Source organism: Aquarana catesbeiana, linkage group LG09, assembly GCF_042186555.1.
Source record: "Aquarana catesbeiana isolate 2022-GZ linkage group LG09, ASM4218655v1, whole genome shotgun sequence".
NCBI lineage: Eukaryota > Metazoa > Chordata > Amphibia > Anura > Ranidae > Aquarana > Aquarana catesbeiana.
In genome coordinates, this window is record NC_133332.1 from 215,923,163 (window position 1) to 215,947,706 (window position 24,544).

Here is a 24,544-nt window from a genome sequence, read left to right on the forward strand (position 1 = left end):
TTGCTTTTAAAGCCTGAGATCTCTGCTTAAAAAAATATATGTTTTGGGGGGTTCTGAGACATATTTTAGCAAAAAATTCAAATTTTTACATGTATGTGAGAAATGTCAGAATTGCCCTGGGGGTCAAGAGGTTAATAATATTAAAGTGATATAAATAATAGAGGGACATGGAAAGTGAACAGCAATAAATCATAGCGTGGAAGGAGATGGAATGTGGATTTTGTTGTAGAGGGCAGTGGGCGGGTCAGTGAACGCGCTGGGCACGCCCTTCTCATTACTTTCCAGTTCCATCAGATGTGTGGGCGTGTCCTGTAGGTGTCATCTACTATAAGAGTGTGTGGATCCCCCGGGGGAGCCTCATGACATCTGATTCCCAGAGGACGAGGGGCTCGCTGCTGCTGCATCCCTGCTAATAAGGGTTTGGTTAGTACTTCCTGAATATAATTAGGTGGGAGCAATGGGAGTGACGGGGGAGCATAGCGAAGAGGGCTCTCCCTGAGCTTTTAGAGCTCTATACCTTTCTGGTGGGGAAGGGGTCTGTATCGGTTTGGGCTGTTGGTCAGGGTTGAGAGAAAAGCCTGTGGTGAATGTGTCCCTGGAGTGGCAGTCCAGGGGTGCCATAGCTCGCACAAGTGTTGGGGGGCACTTGGAGATTTGGCACCTTGGTCACTTCACTACACACACTTTTTTCACACCTGCCTCTAGGGCCGAGCCTTTTGGCTAGGACCAGAGGAATTTTTGATTCCTGGCCGAAGGGCCGGCCATTGTATTGCACAATGGCCACTTTCACTTTTCCCACCTTCCTCCTCCCCACTCTCTTTTTATTTATACCCGTGTTTGTCACGTTTATGTATTTTTTTGTTTGGTGTTCATGTTTGTCACAGTGTGATGAGTAGGGTGTGGGTCCTCGGGCCTACTCTGAAAGTCTTGGGAGGGGGTGGACATAGGCCTTTTGGCTTGGTTCGTCCTCTCTCATGGGGTCTCCCTTCGGGGGAGTCCCACCTAGTACTTGTGTGGGTCTGTTTCGGCAGACCCTCCAGAGAAAGGAGGTTTGTCTGGTTTCGGCCAGATGGACCCATGTGAAGTACCTCAGTCCCTGTCTGGAGCCTAACGCCCCGGGGGATCAGGTTAACGTCTTTCCCTAGTTGAGGACAGTGTAACACCCGTTGCAAGTTTTGTGTTTCGCTCTTCATGTGTGTGCAATTTTTTTGGCACCGGGTAGAGTTTTTGGGTGTGTTTCACTTGCCACTGGCTTTTCAAAAAAAAAAAATCCCGGCTAATGTGGTAATGTTGGGGCTCATCGCTTCTATGTATGGTGGGGGTGGTGTGATGTGTCACACTGGAATCCTGTGCCCATCCAATCCTCTACAGGCTGTTGAATTCTTCCTAATAACCCTTCCTCTGCCTGCTGACCATGTGCCAGGAGAGAACTGCACTGTCCATTGATTGGGAATTGTGAGCAAAGCAGCTCTGCGATCCCCAACTAGGAGCTCTCCTCCTCCATAGGGCATTGTGTGGATGGCTCTGCTGGCACATTATCCATTGACTTGCAGCCAGATTATCTTCATTGTCCTGTGCTGTGATCTTATTTATTTATTATTATTATTATTATTATACAGGATTTATATAGCGCCAACAGTTTGCGCAGCGCTTTACAACATGGGGCAGACAGTACACTTACATTTATTTGGCTCTGAATCTTCAGGACTTGCTGACTTGTCAGGCAATACAAAGCCTGAAGCCAGCGGGAATTTCTTATTAAAATGAGCTTTGTTGGGATACTGATGAAGTGGATCTCTATGAAAATGTTTTGTTTGAGATTTCCCATTGTCTTTATGTACAACACTCCCTCCAATCTGCTGTTGTAAATCATATAACTTTTTATATATATATAATTTTTTACATTTTTTTTTCCCAACATATAAAACTGCAGGAACACTGCTGTGTCTCAATTTGTTGCTTAGAAACTTTTCTTAGACAAATTGTTACTCAAACTCTGACCAGGAACATTGTAACAACTGTCTGTGTGGGGTGAGCTGTTTTTTTTTTTGCTATTTTTTTTTTTTAACTCCTATTTTAATTTCTTATTTATTTTAAATATATTTTTAATATAACTAAATCATGGGTTGGTGACTGTATACAGCTTTTTGTGATGATGGGTTTGTACTGCAGAACTTGCATTCTCTGTAGTTGGGCTTCTTAGTTGGAAAGGCTGAAGTTGTTTATCAGGTTAGTTAAGTCTCTCTGGGCTTCAAATGGTTAATTCCCCTCCCCCCCTCTCTGTATCAGTAGGGGACTGCTCTGTCTGGTTGTAAAGTTGAATAACCAGTTGGTTCCAGTTTTTTTGGCTGTTCTCCCAGGATGGAAAGTCGGATTCTTCTCCAGGCGATTAGCTCTGCAAAGACTTGTGATGGGTGTCTGCTGATTTTGTGGTCTCTTTAGAAGATAATTGGCTATATTGAGTTTGTCCCATAATCCAGAAGCTGTTTAGCACATTTTCAAGCGTTTCTCCATCCCCTGGGACAGTTTATGAACTGCTTTACTTCTGCAGGAACTTTTGATATACTAGCTATGTTTTACCCATTGCTGATTGGGCAGATCATATCAAGGATTGGTTAGAATTAATAGTAAGGTTGGCCATACAACAGATTCCCCTGTCAACCTGTGGTTGCAGGAAAGAAATTCGCTCTGTATGGCCTGCCTTAGGCTGATCATACAAGGCACAAATCATTTATTTATTTATTTATTTTTTCCTGCAACCAAAGACATTTACACAATTCACCCGTGAACACAGACAGTGCTGACAGAGAAATCAGCAATTGCCTTCTCACGGCGTGGCGCGGGAAGCCATCCACACCAAAAGATCCCATCCCAGCCATACACTGTTCAAATCTTGGCCGGTTAAGCAGGAACCGGCTAAGATTTGAATTGTTAATGGGCAGGCTGAATGGACTAAGTTGAGTGATCAACTTGGGTACAACCAGCCTACTGGATTCTCTTGCAATTATCGCTAGCAGCTGCTATAGTCATTCTCTTTCCTTAAACCTGCTTGTTGACCAAAAGGAAATGTTTTGATTCCATCCACACCCTAGCAAACCAATAGATCGATTGTTTACCACTAACCTGCCTATGGATTGAAAATTTGGCCAGGTCCTGCTGATCTATGTATGACCAACTTAATGCATGCCAATCATGGAATTGCTTAAAAATATTGAGTACAAGATGTCATTCTCATGCCCCTCCCTCCTCCTCTTCCCTCCCTACATGAGTGGCAACTGTGCTCTGAATTCAGGGACAGTGCAGCATTGTGGTCGTCCCATCAAAGGACGTTGCTTTAGGTGGGATTCACTGGCAGGATCAACGGGTATTTGTGGGACTAAGCACTGTTAGGTGCTGCAGCACATTTTTTTTTTCTTTAATTGGAGGCCCTAATTTGAAAATAGTGGGTTGTTGTGCTCCAGGTTAGTAGTTGGCAGCATGGCGGGGTACTGCAGATCTGCCAACAAGAATGTTGCTGGCTTGCAGCTTTGTAAGAATTCAGGAAACTTCTGTTTCCTCCACAAAATCGCTCCTAGATTGTAAGCTCTAATGAGCAGGACCATCTGGCTTCTCCTGTATTTAATTGTAACTGTACTGTCTGTCCTCATGTTGTAAAGTGCTGCGCAAACTGTTAGCGCTATATAAATCCTGTATAATAACAATATTTTTTCCTTCTGTTTCTTCTAGATCAGCAATCACCACCATGTCTGTGTCACAGAGTTCCAGGCTCAACAAGGGGGTGAGGGAGCAGTATATGAAGCTGCCCCAAGCAGGGATGGTCCAGGTGACCTACGTCTGGATTGATGGCACTGGAGAAGGGATCCGCTGCAAGACCAAGACCCTGGACTATGAACCCAAGTCTATTGAAGGTAAGATGGCAACCCTTCCCCCACTTTTACAGCTTGCTGGTCTTCCGACTTCTGGACATCTGGATGCACTCTGAAGTAAAAATTCTAAAGGCGCTTTAGCACACAGGTATTTGTGCATTCCAAAGCATGCTAAGACTATTTCAATCATGATTTTCCTTGTCCACACAGCTAAAATATACCATATAGCTAAATATTGCAGTGCGTTAAAGCCAAAAACCAAATCTGCTATTGTGAGGATTGGTTTGCTTTTTAAGGCACAGTTCAAAGGGATTTATTCAATTTATGATCTCTCCTCCCATGATTTTAAAAGGCTGCACTAAATTTCCAAGAAATTGTGCAATGTGACAGGAGACTTGGGGCATACAATTATTTAGTGTAGCATCTGCTCTGGCATACCATAAAGAGCTCTATGGCAGAGCTGATCCTGCGGGCACACTATCATTGCTGCCCACATTGAGCAAGGATGCAGCTTGGAAGTCACACGTCAAGTACAGTTGGGCCCTATTCCTGCCTATGCTGTTGTAAGGTATGTTGCTAATGCTCATTGTACATGCATTTGCTTTGTTTCCTTTATTCTTGAAGCAAATGCTAGTAAAGATAATGGAATGTGTGTAGACTGTAGCATTTCAAGATGTGTACCCCAGCATGCGATTACATCAAGGTTCTTGACTTTGGGGTAGGCATGAAATGAAGGCTCTAAGCGTTTCTAGCAGTCTATTGCTGTAGGTGTCTGTTATTACTATTGCCATCTATTCCCACCTGAAGTATTGTGCTGTCCTTGGTGAGAGGCAGAGGAGGAGTTGGAGACAATGATTCATTTGAGGAGTGGAAGATAAAGGCAGTCAGATAAGCTGATAAGTCCAAACTAGACTTTGAACAAGGGTAAAACTTGTTCCTTTTTCTAGAGGAAAATGCAGCATGCAGATAATCCACCCAAAATTATCATTTGGTGACTGATGGGTTACAAAAAAGCCTATAGGCTTTATGTTGGACTCCAATGTTCCAGTTCACAAAAATGTTCTGTAATGGCTATGCAGCAGAAGGATCAAGTCTAATACCGCGTGCACACTAACGTTTTTTCTGTCAGACTAAACTCCGAAGGTTTCACTGATGGAACTCCGCCGGAATTCCATTCAAGCAGTCTTGATTACACATGGTCACACCAAAGTCCAACCATCCAGAACGCGGTGATGTACAGTCAGGTCCATAAATATTGGGACAGCGACACAATTATAATCTTTTTGGCTCCATACACCACCACAATGGATTTGAAATGAAACGAACAAGATGTGCTTTAACTGCAGAATTTCAGCTTTAATTTGAGGGTATTTACATCCAAATCAGGTGAACGGTGTAGGAATTACAACAGTTTGTATATGCGCATAAAAAGACACATTTTTGCATGTGCATCCATGCACGTTTCTGCATCTGGCATTTAATGCATTCTATTGGCCAGAATTCTAGCCATTACAATGCATGTTAAAGCGCTTTGAGAGTTTTTATTTTCAACTCTTGAACACAAGTGCGTTTTCCCCCCTCCCATTTTAACTCTAAATGCCTCTTCCTCTTCCTCCCATAGAGGGGCATTTAGAGGTAAAAAAACAAATGATAAATTCCTGTAAAAGCAGTGGTTTATGTGTGCATGAGACCTAAAGTAGAGTATGCAGAGCTAGAATTGGATCTCTTCCATGTTTTCCAAGAATAATGGCCTGAATTTAGATATTGGTTTCCTTACACATTATGCTAAAGTTTTACGACCGCTCTGTGACTAGCATCCCCCCCCCCTGCATTCCCCCCTAGCTCTCCCTCTGTCTTATCTCACTAACTCTGCTGCTATCTTTATTACCATTGATTTGTATGTGTTTGGTTTTCTCTTTTTTTTTTTTTCCTCTTTAACATTCTGCTTAAAAATTTGTGAATCAGTACTGCTTGGACCTTGAAGAAGGGGACATACCCCGAAAGCTTGTCCTGAAAAATTGTATGTTAGTGCAAATAAAAAAAGTATCACGGACAGTACTCAATTTTCTATGTTTTCCAAGAAAATGTTTATTTTGCATCCATGGAAACATCCACTTTACATGGGTTGACTCTTAAGGGAGGGGGGAAAAAAAGACCTTCATCAGCACTCTGGAAAAGCTCAATTAATATTTTATTCAACCCTTGAAATAACAGATTGTGTGTAACAAAAATGAACAACCAGGAAAATGTACTATTGTGCCTCAAAGGTGATCAGCTGTAATCCGAATATTGTCCTCTCCTCTGCCATGTGATCTCTAACCTGGTATTCCTGCTAACTCTTATTCCTCTTCTTCCATTAGAGGTCCCAGAATGGAACTTTAGTGGCTCAAGCACCTATCAAGTTGAGCGCTCCAACAGTGACATGTACCTTGTCCCTGTCCAGATGTTTCGTGACCCTTTTTGCCTGGACCCCAACAAGTTAGTCATGTGTGAGGTCCTAAAATACAACCGAATATCAGCAGGTACAGTACCACTGTAGCAGAACTGGAGAATCTATGAACATGGGACATTTTGTGGCTCTATAATTACATCTAGAATTCTAAGTATTGCTTAGTTAGCAGTTTCTGCATTCCTATGTGGTGATAACAAGCATCTGTAGTCAGGGGATACTCGTTATGGCATAGTGTCCGCTCATCTTCGAAAGGGTTCCAATTTTATTTGCTGTGGCAGAGTATATAAAATACTGAGCACATGCTGCTGTTTTTGCAAGTATTGCAGTACTTTTTGGAGCTCATGGATGACCTTAAATCTCCTTCTCCACTTTGGAGATATTTCTGGCATCACTAGAACATTGCTGAGCAATTCCACTGTTTAGACTGGGTAGCAGAAATGGTGAATGATTGCCTTCTATATTTTGGAAAGGTGCTTGGTAAGTTCCCACACAGCAAAAAGCACTTTGTACAGTTCCAAAATTCCAAACTATGTTGGCTTTGAGTGATGTCTACTTGACATTCCAGAAATCCTTGCAACATGATGACATGACTTGTATAGTCACTCATCAATATATAAAGGTTTTTATAGATTTTGCAACAAGTGTTAAAGCTATGCTGTACTGGGGTTTAGATTCCCCCAAATGTGCCCCCCCCCCAATCTAGAACATACTTTTGGGTTAATTGGAGTTGGTTAATTTGTTCATGTGTACATTATGGCAGGGTATGTAGGCAGGTTGGAGGGGCTGATGAAATAGTTTTCTGTATGTATAAAGGGAGCTTGCAGAATACTTCTGAAGCCTAAAGTGGTAACATACATGTATTGTATTGAGTTTTATGAATCAAAGGAAAAAACTTTCCTGTGCAGCTTGTTGGAAAGGTGTGCCCTTTGACGTCATCACATTGTAGAGATGCAGACCTCACCCTTTTTCAGTGTACACAACTTTAGCGTTTACTTTGGCAGATCCACTGATGGAACTTTATTGACTTTAAGTTGTTTTTCTCCTTCCAGAAGCCAACCTGCGTCACATGTGTCGGCGGATCATGGACATGGTGGCTGATCAGCACCCATGGTTTGGCATGGAACAAGAGTACACTCTTCTTGGCATTAATGGACATCCATATGGCTGGCCTGAAAATGGTTTCCCGGGACCACAAGGTTCGATTATTTTATGATGGTTTTGTTAAACTGTAAATCAGAAATTTACATGGCAGAGGAACATATAGCTCTCAATGGCTCACCATAACACTGACCTCTGCTTTTGAAGTCAACTGTTAACTTCCTCCAGCTCCATGCCTACAGTTGGACCTGGCTGGAGGAATTATCTACAGCATCCTGTGCATTGCACCTGTAATACTCAATTGTAAACAAAAAAAACAAAAAAATATTATTTGCAATACAGGTGCACTTTGTTTTGTTTAATACTAAAGGTGAATATGCCTGTTGCACTACAAAAACTTTCAGGTTGAGGATTGTTCTAGCAACCATTCTGTCCTGTAGCTATAAGATCTTGTGCTCAGGATCAAGCTGGGTTGGGTTAGAAAGAATTAATATAATGAAAAGCCAAAGGGGGGGGGAAGATTCTTGGTACCCAAGGTCCTTGGCAGATCATGGGACTTCTGAATGTTGAGAGATAACAGAAGTACCATCTGTCTCTCCTGTGCAGCTCCTCATGTGACTACTTCAGGGCGTTTAATTACTTCCCAGGGCTGGTGCAAGGATTTTTGACACCCTAGGTGAAACCTAATTTTGCCACCCCCCGGCTCCACCCCTGACCCCACCCCCTTTGCCCTGCCCATGTATACCCCACCTTTATAATGAAGCACCCATCAAATGCAGCCTCACCAGCGCCCATCAAATGCAGCCTCACCAGCGCCCATCAAATGCAGCCTCACCAGCGCCCATCAAATGCAGCCTCACCAGCGCCCATCAAATGCAGCCTCACCAGCGCCCATCAAATGCAGCCTTACCAGCGCCCATCAATGCAGCCTACCAGTGCTCATCCATGAATGTTTGCTTGCTTCCATTCATTCGGGAGTCAGGACACAGTCCTCCGCTGCCGCTGCGCCTCTGACACTATGTGCGAATGGAGCAGCGGCTGCCTGCTGATGCTGAGACTTAGTTGTTTGCTGCATAGAGAAGAAAGTAGGAACACCAGTGGCTGGGTACCCTAGGCAGCAATGTGCCCTAGGGGGCTGCCTAGTTTGCCTAGTGGTAGCACCAGCCCTGCACTCTCCTGTCTTCATTAGCGGCTGATGGGGCTATTAGCTGTGTAAATGTTGGGTGTCGTTTATGTTGTGGAGTCCACATTGTACATGTGACAATCTGATGTTAAGGATTTTGGACAATTAAGGTCTCAATTCAAGTAACTGCAATCCTGGCTTTCAGTTATAGGTAGTTTCTATTAAATTGCCAGAATTATAACATTTGGAATGTTGCAATCTTTTCTAATGCACCTACGAAGTCTAACTGAGGTAGATGTGGATTAACCCAGTTAAAAAAAAAAATTTGCTTTGCAAGACAACCTACAACCTACAAATTCTGGGTCGAGCGCAGGTGCTCAACTCGGATTTGAAACCAGGATCAGTGTTGACTACTAAGCCACGGTTTTATAAATGGATAGCTGCTGAATTGTGGTTCCAAGGCACCATTGTTTACAGGGCTTTAGCAGAGCTTACTACAGCAGGAAATGGTTATCTGAATTTATTCTCAGTGTTTGCAAATATCTTGGCCATCAAAATTACAATTATCCAGAGCATTTCATCAAAGCACAACTTTGGATTAAATGAGAATTGTGCTATTTTGAGCTGTTGCTGGATGACTGTAGTTTGTACATTGAGACCAGAGGCTGAAATGGCCACAGATCTCCAAGTTAAAAATGTTTTGTAGATTAAATTAAAACTCGCCTGATTATTTTTGCTTTAGAACTGATGGCCTTTGGTGTCCCCTCCAGGTCCCTATTACTGTGGAGTCGGTGCAGACAAAGTCTATGGAAGGGATATTGCGGAATGCCACTACAAAGCCTGCTTGTATGCTGGCATCAAAATTTGTGGCACAAACTCAGAAGGTATGCCATCACAGGTAAGGATAAATGACCCATTCTAAAATCCTGACACAATCTGTGGGGGCCCATTTCCACTATTACTATTCATGTCTTGAAACACTAAACATGTGTCCAGCAACATTTTTTCCTGCAATTGCTTGACTGGTGTAGTGCTGAGATGTTCAGTGCCCAGCTAAATAACCATACTAAAAACACCCCCGTTAAATAATAAACTTAACATACTAAATCTAATGAAAACACATGACACCTTCTGGATTAAATAGCCAACAAAGGCCCCTTTATTAAATCCAAACCAGAACTGTATCAAAATTAACCTTTATTTATATATATATATATATACACACACACACACACATACACATATATATATATATATATATATATATATATATATATATATATATATATAAAACGACATAAATTATTAACCAGAAAGAATCTTTTATGTCTGAGGTTCCCGAAAGAAGGCCCCACTATCTCATCGGCTGACCACCATCACAGCATCCTGGCCCCTAGCTGTGATCCATTCAGCACAGGGACAAATGCATACCTCCTTCTTGCACCTTCAGCTTGATGACCGATAATCCAATTACCAATTAGGGAGAGGTACCCATCCCGAGATAGGTCCCAACCCATACCACACCAGATAGTATATATCCATATATATATCTACCATCACCATTCCGACTTTCAGGAACCAGAGACCCCTGCCACAGACGCCCACCAGTGATCCCTTACGCATGGGCGACCCGCCACAGCCGCAAGGCCCGCTGAAGACCTTCCTGGAGCCCCAGGAATCACATATCTATTCCCACTGCTGACAGGTGAACCCCATCTCCCCTCAAATAAATGCCATTGTCCCCCTCTAACTCCCGATGCCGGGCCACCACCTCTCCGTTCCTGACCACAAACTTTGCCACAGCCTTGTTGACCTTTATCCTTGTTTTATTAATACAGTCCACTGACCGGGCCCCCCGCAATCAACTCCCTTGAAGCCTGAAGGCAAAGGTCGTTGCCCCTACATGTAATAATAACACGTTCGGTGGCCTGTCCAAACGAGCATACCGTTGTATTTCCAGCATAACTCTGGACCATAGCATACCCGGAATGCCAATCCACCTCACCATGGTCTCTTCCCAGGAGAAACCCAACTGATGGCCCTCAGGTCTGACCAATGCCCTCCTTTCCTCCCAGTGCACATAGGAATGGCCCATGATCCACATCAGACAGGTAGGGGCTAACAAGAAAGGAAAAACACAGAAACATAGACCCAGAGGACAATCACTATCACACACCCGTCATGCAAGTACCCAGAAAAAATATCCCATGACACACAAAACACAAACATGACAAACACCATATAGACTCCCCCCCCCCCCCCCCTTTTTTTTTTTTTTACAGGAGGTGGGGGCGGACATACAACCTGAAACGATGAGACTCCCATCGCACAATCCGCTGTAGTATTTGATAACTCAAACCCCAGTGCGATGCCTCTGTTGCCGCCCCAATTCTGATAGAATGGAACTAGTAATCACCAACCGAAACCCCCCCCATTTCCAAGCACTTTTTGAAAATTGCCACAAACTGATATCGTGACAACGGCAAACCAGTTTCATGAAACAAAGAACCACTACCGGTAGGCCGTAAAAACCGACCACTCCCGTATAACCTTGACCGGGCATACTGCCAAGCCAGGCACACTCCCCAAAACGACCTTGATCCCTGTTCCCAACTGATCTGTCTTGGACTTGAGTATCAGTAACGTCACTGACTCGCCCTGTAATGAGACGTCTGAAGCGTCCAGCCCCCCACTGACCGATTTTGGGGGACTAACCAATTTGCCCACCCTCAACGCCCCAAAAAATGCTAATATGAAAGCCATCTTAAACTTTGAAAGGAGAAAAACAAATCCGGGGTAAAAACCCCCACCAAAGTTTCTAACATTCCCAATGACACTGGACGCCTGGAATCAGGCTTCACTCACCCTTTTCTGTAACCACGCAACGCTTTCCGTACTATGAAAGCCTTAGTTATGTCTTCGACCCCACTTAATGTGAACAGGAAAGCTAGACCTGCCATTTTGCAGTTCAGGGTAGCTACTGACACCCCTTCCTCGCAATTACGACTTAAGAAATAGAGCAACGCATGTAGTCTGTCTGTCATCATTGCCTGGACAGCCACCAATGCTACTCACAAGCTTGTGCCACTCCCGCAAAACCCGTTCATACGACCGCCAGGTAGCGTCCGCAACCAACCGCTGAACCAAGGCCATCACGGTGCTAGCACCAGATCCCATTGACAACTGGGGCACTGAACCCCTATCTGCTCTGCTTCCGGGGGCCAACTGACTAAATCTGTCCCACTGTAATCGAGAGAGTGCATCAGCCACACAATTCTCAATACCCGGAATATGTACAGCACAAACAACAACAATGTTCAACAGGAGACAACGTAGCACTAGATGCCACAACAAACGTACCACTGCCAACGATGCTGCCGACAGCGAGTTGATCGCGTGCACCACCCCCAAGTTATCACAATGAAAACGGACCCTCCGATCCCGAAACTCCGTACCCCAAAGCTCCACTGCTAACACTATGGGGAACAATTCTAACAACATCAGATTCCTGATAAGCGCGGAATCTGCTGGCCACCTGTCCGCACACCACTGCCTTTGAAAGTGAGCTGCAAACCCCACAGACCCAGCCGCATCCGTAAACAGCTCCAGTTCCTCTGCCAGTACGGCAGGACCCAGTCAGAAGGACCTGCCATTGTATTGGTCAAGAAAGACCGCCCACACTTTCACATCGTCCCTGTGCTCTCTCCCCAATCTGACAAAGTGATGCGGAGCCGTAACCCCAGTTGTTGATGCTGCCAGGCTTCTACAGAAAACCCTCCCCATCAGCATAATGCGACACGCGAAGTTGAGTTTACCCAACACTGACTGCAACTCCCGCAACTGAATCTTGGAACGGCCCACCGCAGCCGCCACAACCTCCTTGAGATCTTCCAGTTTGTCGATCGGTAGCAGATATTCCATCCGGTCAGTATCAATAATGATACCCAAGAATTTTAACACAGTCACAGGACATTCCGTCTTCTCCTGTGCCAGCAGCACCCCAAAAATGTGAAAAAACATAGTAGCTAGCAAGATCGCACAAGTGCGATCATTAGGGGGGGCCTATGACCAAGAAATCGTCCAAATAATGCAGAATCGAGCCAATGCCCGACAAATCCTTGACTACCCATTCCAGAAAGGAACTGAATAGCTCAAAGTATGAACAAGATATAGCGCAACCCATTGGTAGGCATCTATCAACAAAAAACTCCCCCAACCCCCCCCCCCAGCAACATCCCAACAATCGTACACTATCCGGATGCACCGGCAGCAACCTAAAAGCAGACTCAATGTCGGTCTTAGCCATTAGTGCCCCCTTACCGAAATTTTTGCATCCACCTAACCGCCTCATCAAACGAGGCATAAGAGACGGTGCAGTCGCCTCATTCACCGACCCACCCTTCGGGTGGGAAAGGTGGTGAATAAGCCGAAACTGATTTGGTTCCCGCTTAGGAACCACCCCCAATGGTGACACCACCAAATCCCCCTCTGGCGGTACTGTGAACGGACCTGCCATTCTACCCAAAGCTACTTCTTTCCGCAGTTTACTGGAAACCACATCCGAGTGCTCATACGCCGACCGTAGGTTGGCCGAGATGGGAGGAACCTCCGCCAATTCACAGGAAATAGAGAAGCCCTCCGTAAAGCCTAACCACAGCTTCATCGCCGCTCCCCTGTTCGGATACCTACTTTGGTACGGCACCATTTTTTCCACCTTCACTGGCGTCCTCCCTTTTTCCAGCATCACCCTGTTTTTTCCCTTTTTTTTTTAAAAAACATTTTTGACAAGGGATGGGCCCCGCTGCAGCCTGAACACTCATGTCAAAAGCAGCATGACCCCCCCGAACTTGCAAGTACCCTCATTGTCCCAACAGAAACCCTTCCACTTTCCTGCTGATGATGAAGAGGCCAGGGCACCCCCGGCCCCCTCATGAAAGGGCTGCGACCCTACCCTGGCTTGCGTCATGAGCTTCATCCACAAACCTATGTCCTTATGATCCCATCGCAGCGATGGTCTCACTGCTTTCCGCTGCCTGTACAGCTCGTCATAGCGCAGCCATCTCACCCCCCCCGTATACCCTCTGGGCCTCACTAATTGAATTGAGATAACAGAAAAGGGCCGAACAGTTTTCCGGCTCCTTTTTTCCGATGACACTGGCCAATATGTAAAAGGCCTGCGACCAATTCCCGAACGTGCGTGGAATAAGGCGATAACGTTGTTTCTCTTCCTCCTCTTTCTTACTCTCGTCTGGTTTAACATTATCTAAGTTAAACTTCTCGAGAGACAGTAGCTAGAAAATCTTCACGTATTCACCCTTCCAGATTCTCTCCCTCACTTCCGCTTTCAAATACGTGCCCAGAGGTCCCTCGTAGCACACATAGACCTCACAGCGGGCTGCATCCACATGCCTAATTCCATCCGCGGTAGCTGACCCCATTGCAGTGCCCCCCTTCATACTCACCTTGGAACTTCTGGCTACCACAGGAAGGGGGGGTGCTACCACCCCGACCCCTTCTATGCTATCCCATCCACCACCGGAGGGTCGGCCCCCTACCCCCAAACTTACCTGCGAAGCACCTACCACCGTCAAAGGGGCTGCTCCCCCCTCCATACTCACGTGTGTGGGTCCCCCCACCCTCTAGGGATCCGCAGCTACCCCGTTTGCTACCAACTGCACTGCTGGACCTATTGTAGCCCCCAGAGTGACCACCGGTGGAGCAAGAGCCCCAGTGCTCGACTCCCTACCTGCCACCCACGCCGCGGTAGGTGAAATTGTGGCGGCGCCTAGCGGCGCCGCAATCCCTCTAGCTACCATGTCCCTGCAGCCCACCAGCAACCATGCCACTAATTGCTGCAGCAAAGCTTCCCCAGGCCCGGGGCCACCACCCGCCGAAAAGCCTACCCCACCCCTTGGCGCCATATCAGGTGCCACCTGCGGACTATCCCCCCCGCAACCCCTAAAGAAGCACCTGCAAGGGCAGGGGGGGAGACAGACAACATAGACACAGGAGAAGATAAAGGTAAAAGAATAGAAGAGGACTTGCCAGGCTGCCCAGGGGAAACCGAACAACCAGCCGTCACACTGGATCCATGCTGAGGCCCTGACTGGCCCGCCGCCGCTTCTGGCACATCACACTCGAAGTCAGAGAGATTTCCCTCTGACCGCTGATCCTCCCTTTCTGTGGGGGACGCTGTGGAAGCCGACGGGGCCAGGTGCCCCCGGATGTTGTCCTCAACCGTGTTCTCCCCCACCGCGCGGCTCTCCACTACCGACCTCCCCCGCTGATCCCTCTGCCTGCCAGCAGATGCCGCTCTGGAACCGGCGCCGTCACCACCTGGACCTCGGCTTCTAGTTGCGAGGGCCGCCCTGGGAGAGTAGCCCGTGCCCGGTACTGCCGCTCTTCCTCGATGAGCAACGCCATGCAGGGCGGAAGTGTTAGGTTCAACTTTTAAATAAGTTGCTTTAAGTTTATATTGCTTTGTCAAATTATTGCTTCTATAAGAAAGATGACACGGAGTCAGGTATGTCTGTATCACAGTTCTGAGCATAAAGGACTGCACCCTTTACTTCTTTTATAGGCAGCTCTACAAGCAGTAATCTTATCGGCATTACCAAATGAGGTTAAGGTACAAAGAGTTTCTTATCAGCGAACATGTAATGATTATTCAGCAGTTCCAAATTCCATCTAGATACAGATTGATACGTACACAGAAGAGAAAAGCACAAACAATTTAAATAGAACAATTGATACGTACACAGGTAAGAAAGGAGCACAAACAATTTAAATAGAACAATTGATGCGTACACAATTTAAGTGGAACTCTAAGTCATTATTTCAACCCTATCAATTTCCCCCTTTGACATCATCCTCTCCCTCCCCCTGGGTCCTCATGAATAAGTTCTAGTCAGTTTTTCTCCAGAGTGCTTTCCCTGACCGCGATTTGTCAGAGGGGTAGAACCCATCTCCCTAGGTATTACCAACATCTTAAAATTCAAGAAGAGGAGTTTTATAGGAGTAGGGTGATGTCAATACACATTTATCGGTATGCCCTGTCTATTCTCCTAATTTTCTTATTTATTTTCCTATATACACATATATTCGTGATTGTAAGTGATATTAATATTAGAATAATAATTACCATTGGACTTAACAACCAGTGAAAGGTATTGGTTGCTGTAGAAGACATTCCACTAAATATATCCCACCAATGTGGTGCAGTATCCTGTTGTATCTGTGAGGAAAGATGTACTAGTCTACCTTTGTCAATTATTGCGGATACAAGGTTATTCTGTAGGGTATGTTCTAGTGTTTCTATGTGTTGTCTTAACAACTCTGATTGTTCCAAAACCTGTTTTAGTGGGTCTAAAGAAATTATAAAGGGTGTAGTGTCAGTGAGATTATGTACCTCATAGACTGAAGAGAATATCTTATCGGCGTCTGGTTCAAAAAGATAGGTGTCGTTACCCCATTGTAATATTTTAATCTTTTTTATACATCCCGCAAACGGCGCCGATTTATTTAATGCTGACATGGTGCGGTTATCATTAGTAATGATACAAATATGCTGGGGTCCTATTTCTATGAATCTATTGTTCACATTTATCGGTGTTCTTTGCATTTTGCATATGCTAGTTTGGTATTTTAACAAGCAAGGTTCATATACTGGGGAACTTCTGCCACATACCATTCTCTTATTGGTTCCTTCACATAGAGTTAAATCATGGGTTCTGTTTCCTTTATCTACATATTTCCCATATATTTCTGGATACCAAAACTCGTCATTAATTACTAGTGGCATGACCACTATTTTACACACTTCCATTAAATCTGCTACCCGGTATGCTTCGAACCTTCCTACACACCATTTCTCCTCACATTCTATCTTATCCCCTTTTACTTGGAACCATACACCATCGTCAGTTAAACCCTTAAAATATTTCATCCAGGTATGATAATTTCCCAACTGTAGTTCAGTCCTGGCCCTATTTATTTGTATATGATAGGATAAGAGGTTAAAAGAGCACTGTGTGAAATTTACAAACTGTTGACTTTGATTCCACAGCTGGAGCTCTGCTCCTATCGTGTGATTTATTAACCCTCCCAAAAATTGTAATAGGGGTATTTCTTGCAGTTGGGTTTCAAAAGTGGTGGGTAACCATTTGCTTGTGATAGTCAAGCTGTCAGCTATGTGTCCCCCTGCATGCTTCCATCTGTTGTTCATTTCTTCTATCTCGACCGAGTTTAAAATTCCCATCCCTGTACCTGTCAGTCCCAATAGTGTGTCGTACCATTCTCGTTTATACCTACACTCCGGTATCGGGGGAAAGGTGATATTGAATTTTATTTTTGTTTTCTGTTGTGATGTTGATACATTTATGCAAGTGTTTGGTACGGGTGTTAATATGGAAGATTCAATTGTTGGCGTTACTTCTTCCTCCATTTGTATGTGAAACCCATAGGTCTGTGCCATCCAGTACCACCCATCAACTCTCTCTTCCCTCCACCAAGATGCACAGAGGAAAGTACTGGATTGATTAACGGTAATATCTGTCAGATTAAACATCCCTTCGGTTATATTCCCTCCTTCTGCCATGACTGTTAATATTTGGTACATTTGTCCCACTACCCGTTCCCGGGCTTGTTTCCATGTCTGTGAAAGGGATATTTTATGACACCTATGGTTCTTACTATTGTTAAAGGGGAAACCCATATTATCGTTCCACTGGAAAGTTACAGTTACTTCTGAGAGGGGGTCTGCCTGTATCCATGCTATACCTACATCTACATGAAACGGTCGCCTATGTCCTTCAACAGTATAATTACCCACAGTGTAATCCTTATTTATCTCATATCCTGATACATTTGCCACTTTAGGGTCATCTATGCTCCATTCGAAAGTCATTGTTTCCTCTACTTCAAGTACATTAATACCAGGAGTCCATGCATATATTTGTAAAACAACAATCTTCAACAAAAAATATGTAAGTAGATATTTCATCATGTTGTTTTCTCGGGTTGTTTCTTGCAATGTGATGCGTGTATCCAGGTAGGTTTTCCTTCCAGCTTTACTGAGGTGGCTGTGGTCAAGAGTACTTGGTAAGGACCTTCAAACCTGGGTTCCAATGTCTTTCTGGTGTGTTTCTTTACATATACATAATCCCCTGGTAGCAGCGTATGTGTACCTGTTATTGAATTAGGGTCTGGAAGAGAAGAATACACACTTTTGTGGATCTTAGTTAGACGTTGTTGTAATTGTATCACATATGCAGTCAAACTATCACATTGCAATTGCATACTCTGTGGAAAGTATAAACCTAATCTAGGTGCATTCCCAAAAAGTATTTCGTATGGGGATAATCCTGTTTTTCCTGTTGGAGTGTACCTTATAGAGAATAAAGCCAGAGGCAGGCATTCTGGCCAAGGCTTGTTTAACTCTTGCATGGCTTTTTGTATTTTTAGCTTTATTGTCCCATTTACTCTCTCCACTGATCCTGAACTCTGTGGGTGGTAAGGGGTGTGAAAACTTTGTTGAACCCCTAACATGGTCATCACATTCTGCATGATTTCTCCTGTAAAGTGTGTCCCCCTATCTGATTCTATGGTTTCAGGAAGACCAAACCTAGGTATTAACTCAGTGATCAGTTTCTTAGCTGTGGCTTTAGCTGTAGCCGATTTTACTGGATAACTTTCGGGCCAACCTGAGAATAAATCGATACACACGAGGACAAATTCAAAGGGGCCGCTCTTGGGCATTTGTATGTAATCAATTTGCAGTCTCTGGAAGGGGTATTGGGCCCGGACCTGGTGTTTTCGTGGGGTTTTCACTTTCTGTCCTGGGTTATTCAGGAGACAGATTTGGCAGGCTGCACAGTAGTTTCTTGCAGTGCTACTGAATCCAGGGGCGAGCCATCCTTGGTTCACAATCCTATACATGGAATTGGAACTGACGTGTGTGGGTAGGTGAACTGCCGCTGCCATTGCTGGGTACAGAGAGGCAGGTAGGCATATTTTGCCTCCTTCCCTCCATATATTGTCAAGGTCTGGTGCTGCTCCCATCCTGGCCCACTTATCTTTCTGGCTCTCCCCTGCTTGCTCCTGTAATTTACTCAACTGCTGCCATGTTGGTTCTGGGATACTCACCTCTACCGCTGCTAAGGTCTCAGGGCTTCCTTCCCCTAGAGCTGCCTGTTTTGCAGTCAAATCTGCAAATGAATTTCCTTTTGCCTCAATTGTTTTTGCGCTCGTGTGTGCCGCTATCTTCATGATGGCCACTCGTTTAACCTTTTGAAGATTGTTCAGGACTCTCTTAATCCCTTCTCCATGTTTTACAGGTGTACCTGCTGCTGTCAGATAACCTCTAGCCCTCCATATGTGGCCATAATCGTGCGCTACACCATAAGCGTAGGCAGAGCCAGTGTAAATATTTCCCTCTCGTCCTTTTAAGTATTCTAAGGCTTGTTCTAAGGCTTTTAATTCTGCTTCCTGTGCTGACATGTGGGCTGGTAAGGGCTGTGCTTCAATTACCTGCGTATCAGTCACTACAGCATACCCTGTGTGATATTTACCCTTGTCATCAGCAAACCTACTGCCATCTATGTACAAAGTGTGCTCAGCATTTAAAATCGGTGTATCTGTAACATGTGGGAATCCCATTGTCTCCTGTTCCATGAGCTGAAAACAATCGTGTTCATCTACTTCTTTAAACAAAAGAGTGTCAGTGTCCTCATTTCTTTTCTCACTAGTACTATTAGTACTATCATTCCCCCTTGCCAAATCTGGTGACTGAAGAGGCAAAAAGGTGGCCAAATTTAAAGTTGTACAGCGCTGAAAAGTAACATTTGGAGGTAAGAGTAAAGTACACTGTAACCTTAATTGCCTAGCCATTGAAATGTGTTTGGGCTGTACCTGAGACAAGATTGCATGTATGTCATGTGTGGTATGCACTACGACTGGATTGTCTAGAACAATCTCTGATGACTTATCTATGATAATTGACACTGCAGCTACCGCCCGTACACAGGACGGTGAACCTCTAGATACTGGATCTAATGCTGCTGAAAAGTAAGCGACTGGTCTTTGTTTTACATGTGCCTGTGTCAGAACACCTGTGGCATGTCCAGTGATCTCAGCAATGTACAGATTAAATATCTTGGTGTAATCTGGTATACCAATAGCCGGGGCAGAAATCAACAACTTTTTCAAAGTGATAAACGATTCATAAGCTACTTCTGTAAGCATATACGGTACAATTTTCAAACAATCGTATAATGGCTGCATCAAAGCGCTAGCGTGCGGTAGGGATGAGCTTCGTGTTCGAGTCGAACCCATGTTCGACTCGAACATAGGCTGTTCGCCCGTTCGCCGAATTGCGAACGATATGGGCCGTTCGTGCTAAATTCGTGTGGCGCGTCACGGCCCATAATTCACTGCGGCATCGCAGTGCAATGCTGGCTGATGATTGGCCAAGCATGCACTATGACCCGCATGCTTGGCCAATCACAGCGCCGTCAGTAGAGAGAGCTGTAATTGGCCAAAGCCAGGGTGGCTTTGGCCAATTATGGCTCAGGGGATTTAGTACACACCCCACACTATATAAGGCCGCCTGCACGGCGGCCCTGTGTAGTGTGTGTTCCGGTGTGCTGAGAGATAGAGAGAGAGAGAGAGAGAGAGACAGTGTCATTTGATTTGAGTTAGATAGATTAGGCAGAACAGTCAGTCAGTTAGCTGCACTTACAGTGTATTGTGTATATATATGCATCCCAGGTGTTGCATATATATATATACACTGTATTCAGTTTAGCTAGATCCGTTCCTGTTATCTTCTATCTAGACTATTTACATTTAGTGCAGTGCGTCCTGCTCACAGTGTTCAGCTAGATCCGTTCCTGCTATTTACATTTAGTGCAGTGCGTCCTGCTCACAGTGTTCAGCTAGATCCATTCCTGCAATTTACATTTAGTGCAGTGCGTCCTGCTCACAGTGTTCAGCTAGATCCGTTCCTGCTATTTACATTTAGTGCAGTGCGTCCTGCTCACAGTGTTCAGCTAGATCCGTTCCTGCTATTTACATTTAGTGCAGTGCGTCCTGCTCACAGTGTTCAGCTAGATCCGTTCCTGTTATTTACATTTAGTGCAGTGCGTCCTGCTCACAGTGTTCAGCTAGATCCGTTCCTGCTATTTACATTTAGTGCAGTGCGTCCTGCTCACAGTGTTCAGCTAGATCCGTTCCTGTTATCTTCCTACTGACAGGCAGGCTTGTCTGGTTACAGTATATAAAGCTACCTGAAGAAAATTACAGGTGTTCTATTTGATCCTATTAGTACCACGGTCAGGCAGCTAGACTATTTACATTTAGTACAGTGCGTCCTGCTCACAGTGTTCAGCTAGATCCGTTCCTGTTATCTTCCTACTGACAGGCAGGCTTGTCTGGTTACAGTATATAAAGCTACCTGAAGAAAATTACAGGTGTTCTATTTGATCCTATTAGTACCACGGTCAGGCAGCTAGACTATTTACATTTAGTACAGTGCGTCCTGCTCACAGTGTACAGCTAGATCCGTTCCTGTTATCTTCCTACTGACAGGCAGGCTTGTCTGGTTACAGTATATAAAGCTACCTGAAGAAAATTACAGGTGTTCTATTTGATCCTATTAGTACCACGGTCAGGCAGCTAGACTATTTACATTTAGTACAGTGCGTCCTGCTCACAGTGTTCAGCTAGATCCGTTCCTGTTATCTTCCTACTGACAGGCAGGCTTGTCTGGTTACAGTATATAAAGCTACTTGAAGAAAATTACAGGTGTTCTATCCCAGCTTAGTGCAGCTACAGGCCATTAGTATGTCTGGAAGGCCAAGAAGGAGAGGCAGACAGTCACAAGCCAATAAGAGAGGGCAAGCAGGCTCTGTGTCTAGTGCTGGTCGTGGAGACGGTGCATCCTCATCAGCACGTGGCCATGGGACACGCTTGGCCTTTTTTTCGGCAGCTGGCCGTGTTGAGCCGCAACATGCGGAAGACTTGGTCGAGTGGATGACCAAGCCGTCCTCATCCTCCTCATCCTCTCTCACCCATGCCCAGGGTGCTTTGTCTGGCAAAGCAGCGGCCTCTTCCCTCAGCTCAATGTCATCAGTGACTCCTTCCCTAGCTCCACCATGTCCTCATGAGGATTCCCTCGAACTGTTTGACCACAGTGTTGGGTACATGCTCCAGGAGGATGCCCAGCGTTTGGAAGGCTCTGATGACGATACTGAGCTCGATGAAGGCAGTAACATGAGCACGGACAGAGGGGGTGCCCAAGAAGGACAGCAATCTGGCAGTCATGCTCCCCCTGCTGCAGCATACTGCCAGGTTTGCTCCAGTGATGAGGAGGGAGGGGATGATGAGGTCACTGACTCAACGTGGGTGCCTGATAGGAGAGAGGAGGAGGAGGAGGAGGAGGAGGAGGAGGCGGCGGCACATCACCAACGAGGCAGGATGCCCTCCAGGGGCCAGCCTAAGGGCAGCACATTGACTGCATCACACCCCAAAGCTCCACATGTGCAGGGCGCTGCAGTCTCTGCACGTTATTCAAAAAGTTCTTTGGTGTGGGCCTTTTTTGAGACGAGTGCATCAGATCGCACCGCTGCTATTTGCAACATATGTCTCAAGCGTATCTCGCGTGGCCAAAACATCTCCCGCTTGGGTACCACATGCTTGACCAGACATATGTTGACCTGCCATGCAGTTCGTTGGCAAGCGTATCTAAAAGACCCACACCAAAGAACAAAGAGGATCTCTCCTTGCTCCTCATCAGCTGAGATTTCCAACCCCACTAGACCTTCAGTCCTCTCTGAGACCTGCAGTGAGAGGAATGAAGGTGTAGAATTAGGTGTGTCACAGCCAAGTACTTGTGGGCAATCTGCTTTTGGTACACCGACGTCAGATTGTACCAGGCAAATTTCCCTGCCCCAGCTGCTGCACCGCCGAAAGAAGTTTGCTCCCAGCCATCCACATGCCCAGCGGTTGAATGCTAGCTTGGCAAAATTGCTAGCACTTCAACTGCTGCCTTTTCAGTTGGTAGACTCTGCCCCCTTCCGTGAGTTTGTGGAATGTGCGGTTCCTCAGTGGCAGGTACCCAAACGCCACTTTTTCTCACGGAAGGCGATTCCGGCTCTCTACCGGCATGTGGAAGGCAATGTCCATGCCTCGCTGGACAGGGCGGTCAGCGGTAAGGTGCATATTACCGCTGACTCATGGTCCAGCAGGCATGGACAGGGACGTTACCTAAGTTTCACGGCGCATTGGGTGACTCTGCTGGCAGCTGGGAAGGATGCAGGACAAGGTGCAGTAGTGTTGGAGGTTGTTCCGCCACCACGCCTCCAAAATGCTGATTGTGACACACCTCTCTCCTCCACCCCCTCCTCTTCTTCTTCCTCCATGGCCTCTTCCTCGGAACCAGCGGTGCTCCGTAGGCGTTCAAGGGGCTACGCAAGTATGCAGGCCAAAAGATGCCATGCGGTGCTTGAGCTGGTGTGCTTGGGGGACAGGAGCCACACTGGGGCAGAGGTTCTGTCAGCTCTGCAGGGGCAGGTTCAGAGGTGGTTGACGCCACGCCAACTTAAGGCAGGAATGGTGGTTTGCGACAATGGCACCAACCTCCTCTCTGCCCTCCGACAGGGACAAATGACCCATGTGCCCTGTTTGGCTCACGTCCTTAACTTGGTGGTGCAGCGGTTCTTGGGCAGGTACCCGGGCTTACAGGATGTCCTGAGGCAGGCCAGGAAAGTCTGTGTGCATTTCCGCCGGTCATATAATGCCAGTGCTCGGCTGACGGACCTCCAAAAGGAGTTTAACCTGCCCAAGAACCGCCTAATCTGTGACATGCCCACCAGGTGGAACTCAACGTTGGCCATGCTGCAGCGGCTGCACACGCAGCAGAGGGCCATCAATGAGTACCTGTGCGACTATGGCACCAGGACAGGGTCAGGGGAGCTTGGTTTTTTTTCCCCACGCCAGTGGGCCATGATCAGGGATGCATGCACTGTCCTGTCACCATTCGAGGAGGCCACGAGGATGGTGAGCACTGACAGTGCATGCATCAGTGACACTGTCCCCCTTGTCCACCTGTTGGAGCACACGCTGCGTGGAATAATGGACAGGGCACTTGAGGCAGAACAGAGGCAGGAAGAGGAGGACTTCCTTAGTTCTCAAGGCCCCCTTTATCCAGACAGTGTTCCTGCGTGCCCGCCGATCACACAGGAAGAGGAGGAGGAGGAGGAGGAGGAAGATTGTGTCAGTATGGAGGTGGAGCCTGGCACTCAGCATCAGCAGCAGTCTTTAAGGGATCAGTCCCAAGGAACACATGGACTTGTACGTGGCTGGGAGGAGGTGGCTGCGGACGTTGTTGTCCTTAGTGACCCAGAGGACTCCGGACCGAATGCCTCAGCAAACCTACGCTGCATGGCCGCCCTGATCCTGCAAAGCCTGCGTAAGGATCCTCGTATTCGTGGTATCAAGGAGAAGGACCAATACTGGCTGGCAACCCTCCTTGATCCACGTTACAAGGGTAAGGTTGCGGACCTTATCTTGCCATCGCAGAGGAAGCAGAGGATGAAACATCTTCGGGAGGCCTTGCAGAAAGGTCTGTGCAACGCGTTCCCAGAGACTGGGAGGTTACAAACTCCTGTTTCTGGACAACGTGTTGCTGAGGCTTCGGTCAGTCAAAGAAGGAGCGGTGGAGAAGGTGGCCGTCTGACCGATGCGTTCAGACAATTTTTTGGTCCGCAGCCCCAAGGTATGATCGGTTCCAGCAACCATCGCCAGCGTCTGTTTTACATGGTGCAGGAATACCTAGGGGCAAGATCAGACTTGGACACCTTTCCCACCGAAAATCCTCTGGGTTACTGGGTCTTGAGGATGGATCACTGGCCAGAGCTTGCACAGTATGCAATTGAGCTACTGGCCTGTCCTGCATCCAGCGTTCTTTCGGAACGCACATTCAGTGCTGCTGGAGGCGTGGTAACCGAT

At 46.2% G+C, this 24,544-nt stretch overlaps 1 protein-coding gene across 1 annotated transcript in view; it reads left to right on the forward strand.

Moving 5' to 3' along the window:
- The first annotated feature begins 290 nt into the window (after window positions 1–290).
- LOC141108259 (glutamine synthetase-like) overlaps window positions 291–24,544 on the forward strand; it is a 38,927-nt gene continuing 14,673 nt past the window's right edge. The window contains exons 1-5 of the mRNA XM_073599694.1: window positions 291–423; window positions 3,727–3,908; window positions 6,227–6,388; window positions 7,368–7,514; window positions 9,310–9,437. Coding sequence (XP_073455795.1) covers window positions 3,743–3,908; window positions 6,227–6,388; window positions 7,368–7,514; window positions 9,310–9,437 — 603 coding nt within the window. The 5' untranslated portion in view covers window positions 291–423; window positions 3,727–3,742. The remainder of the gene's footprint in view (window positions 424–3,726; window positions 3,909–6,226; window positions 6,389–7,367; window positions 7,515–9,309; window positions 9,438–24,544) is intronic.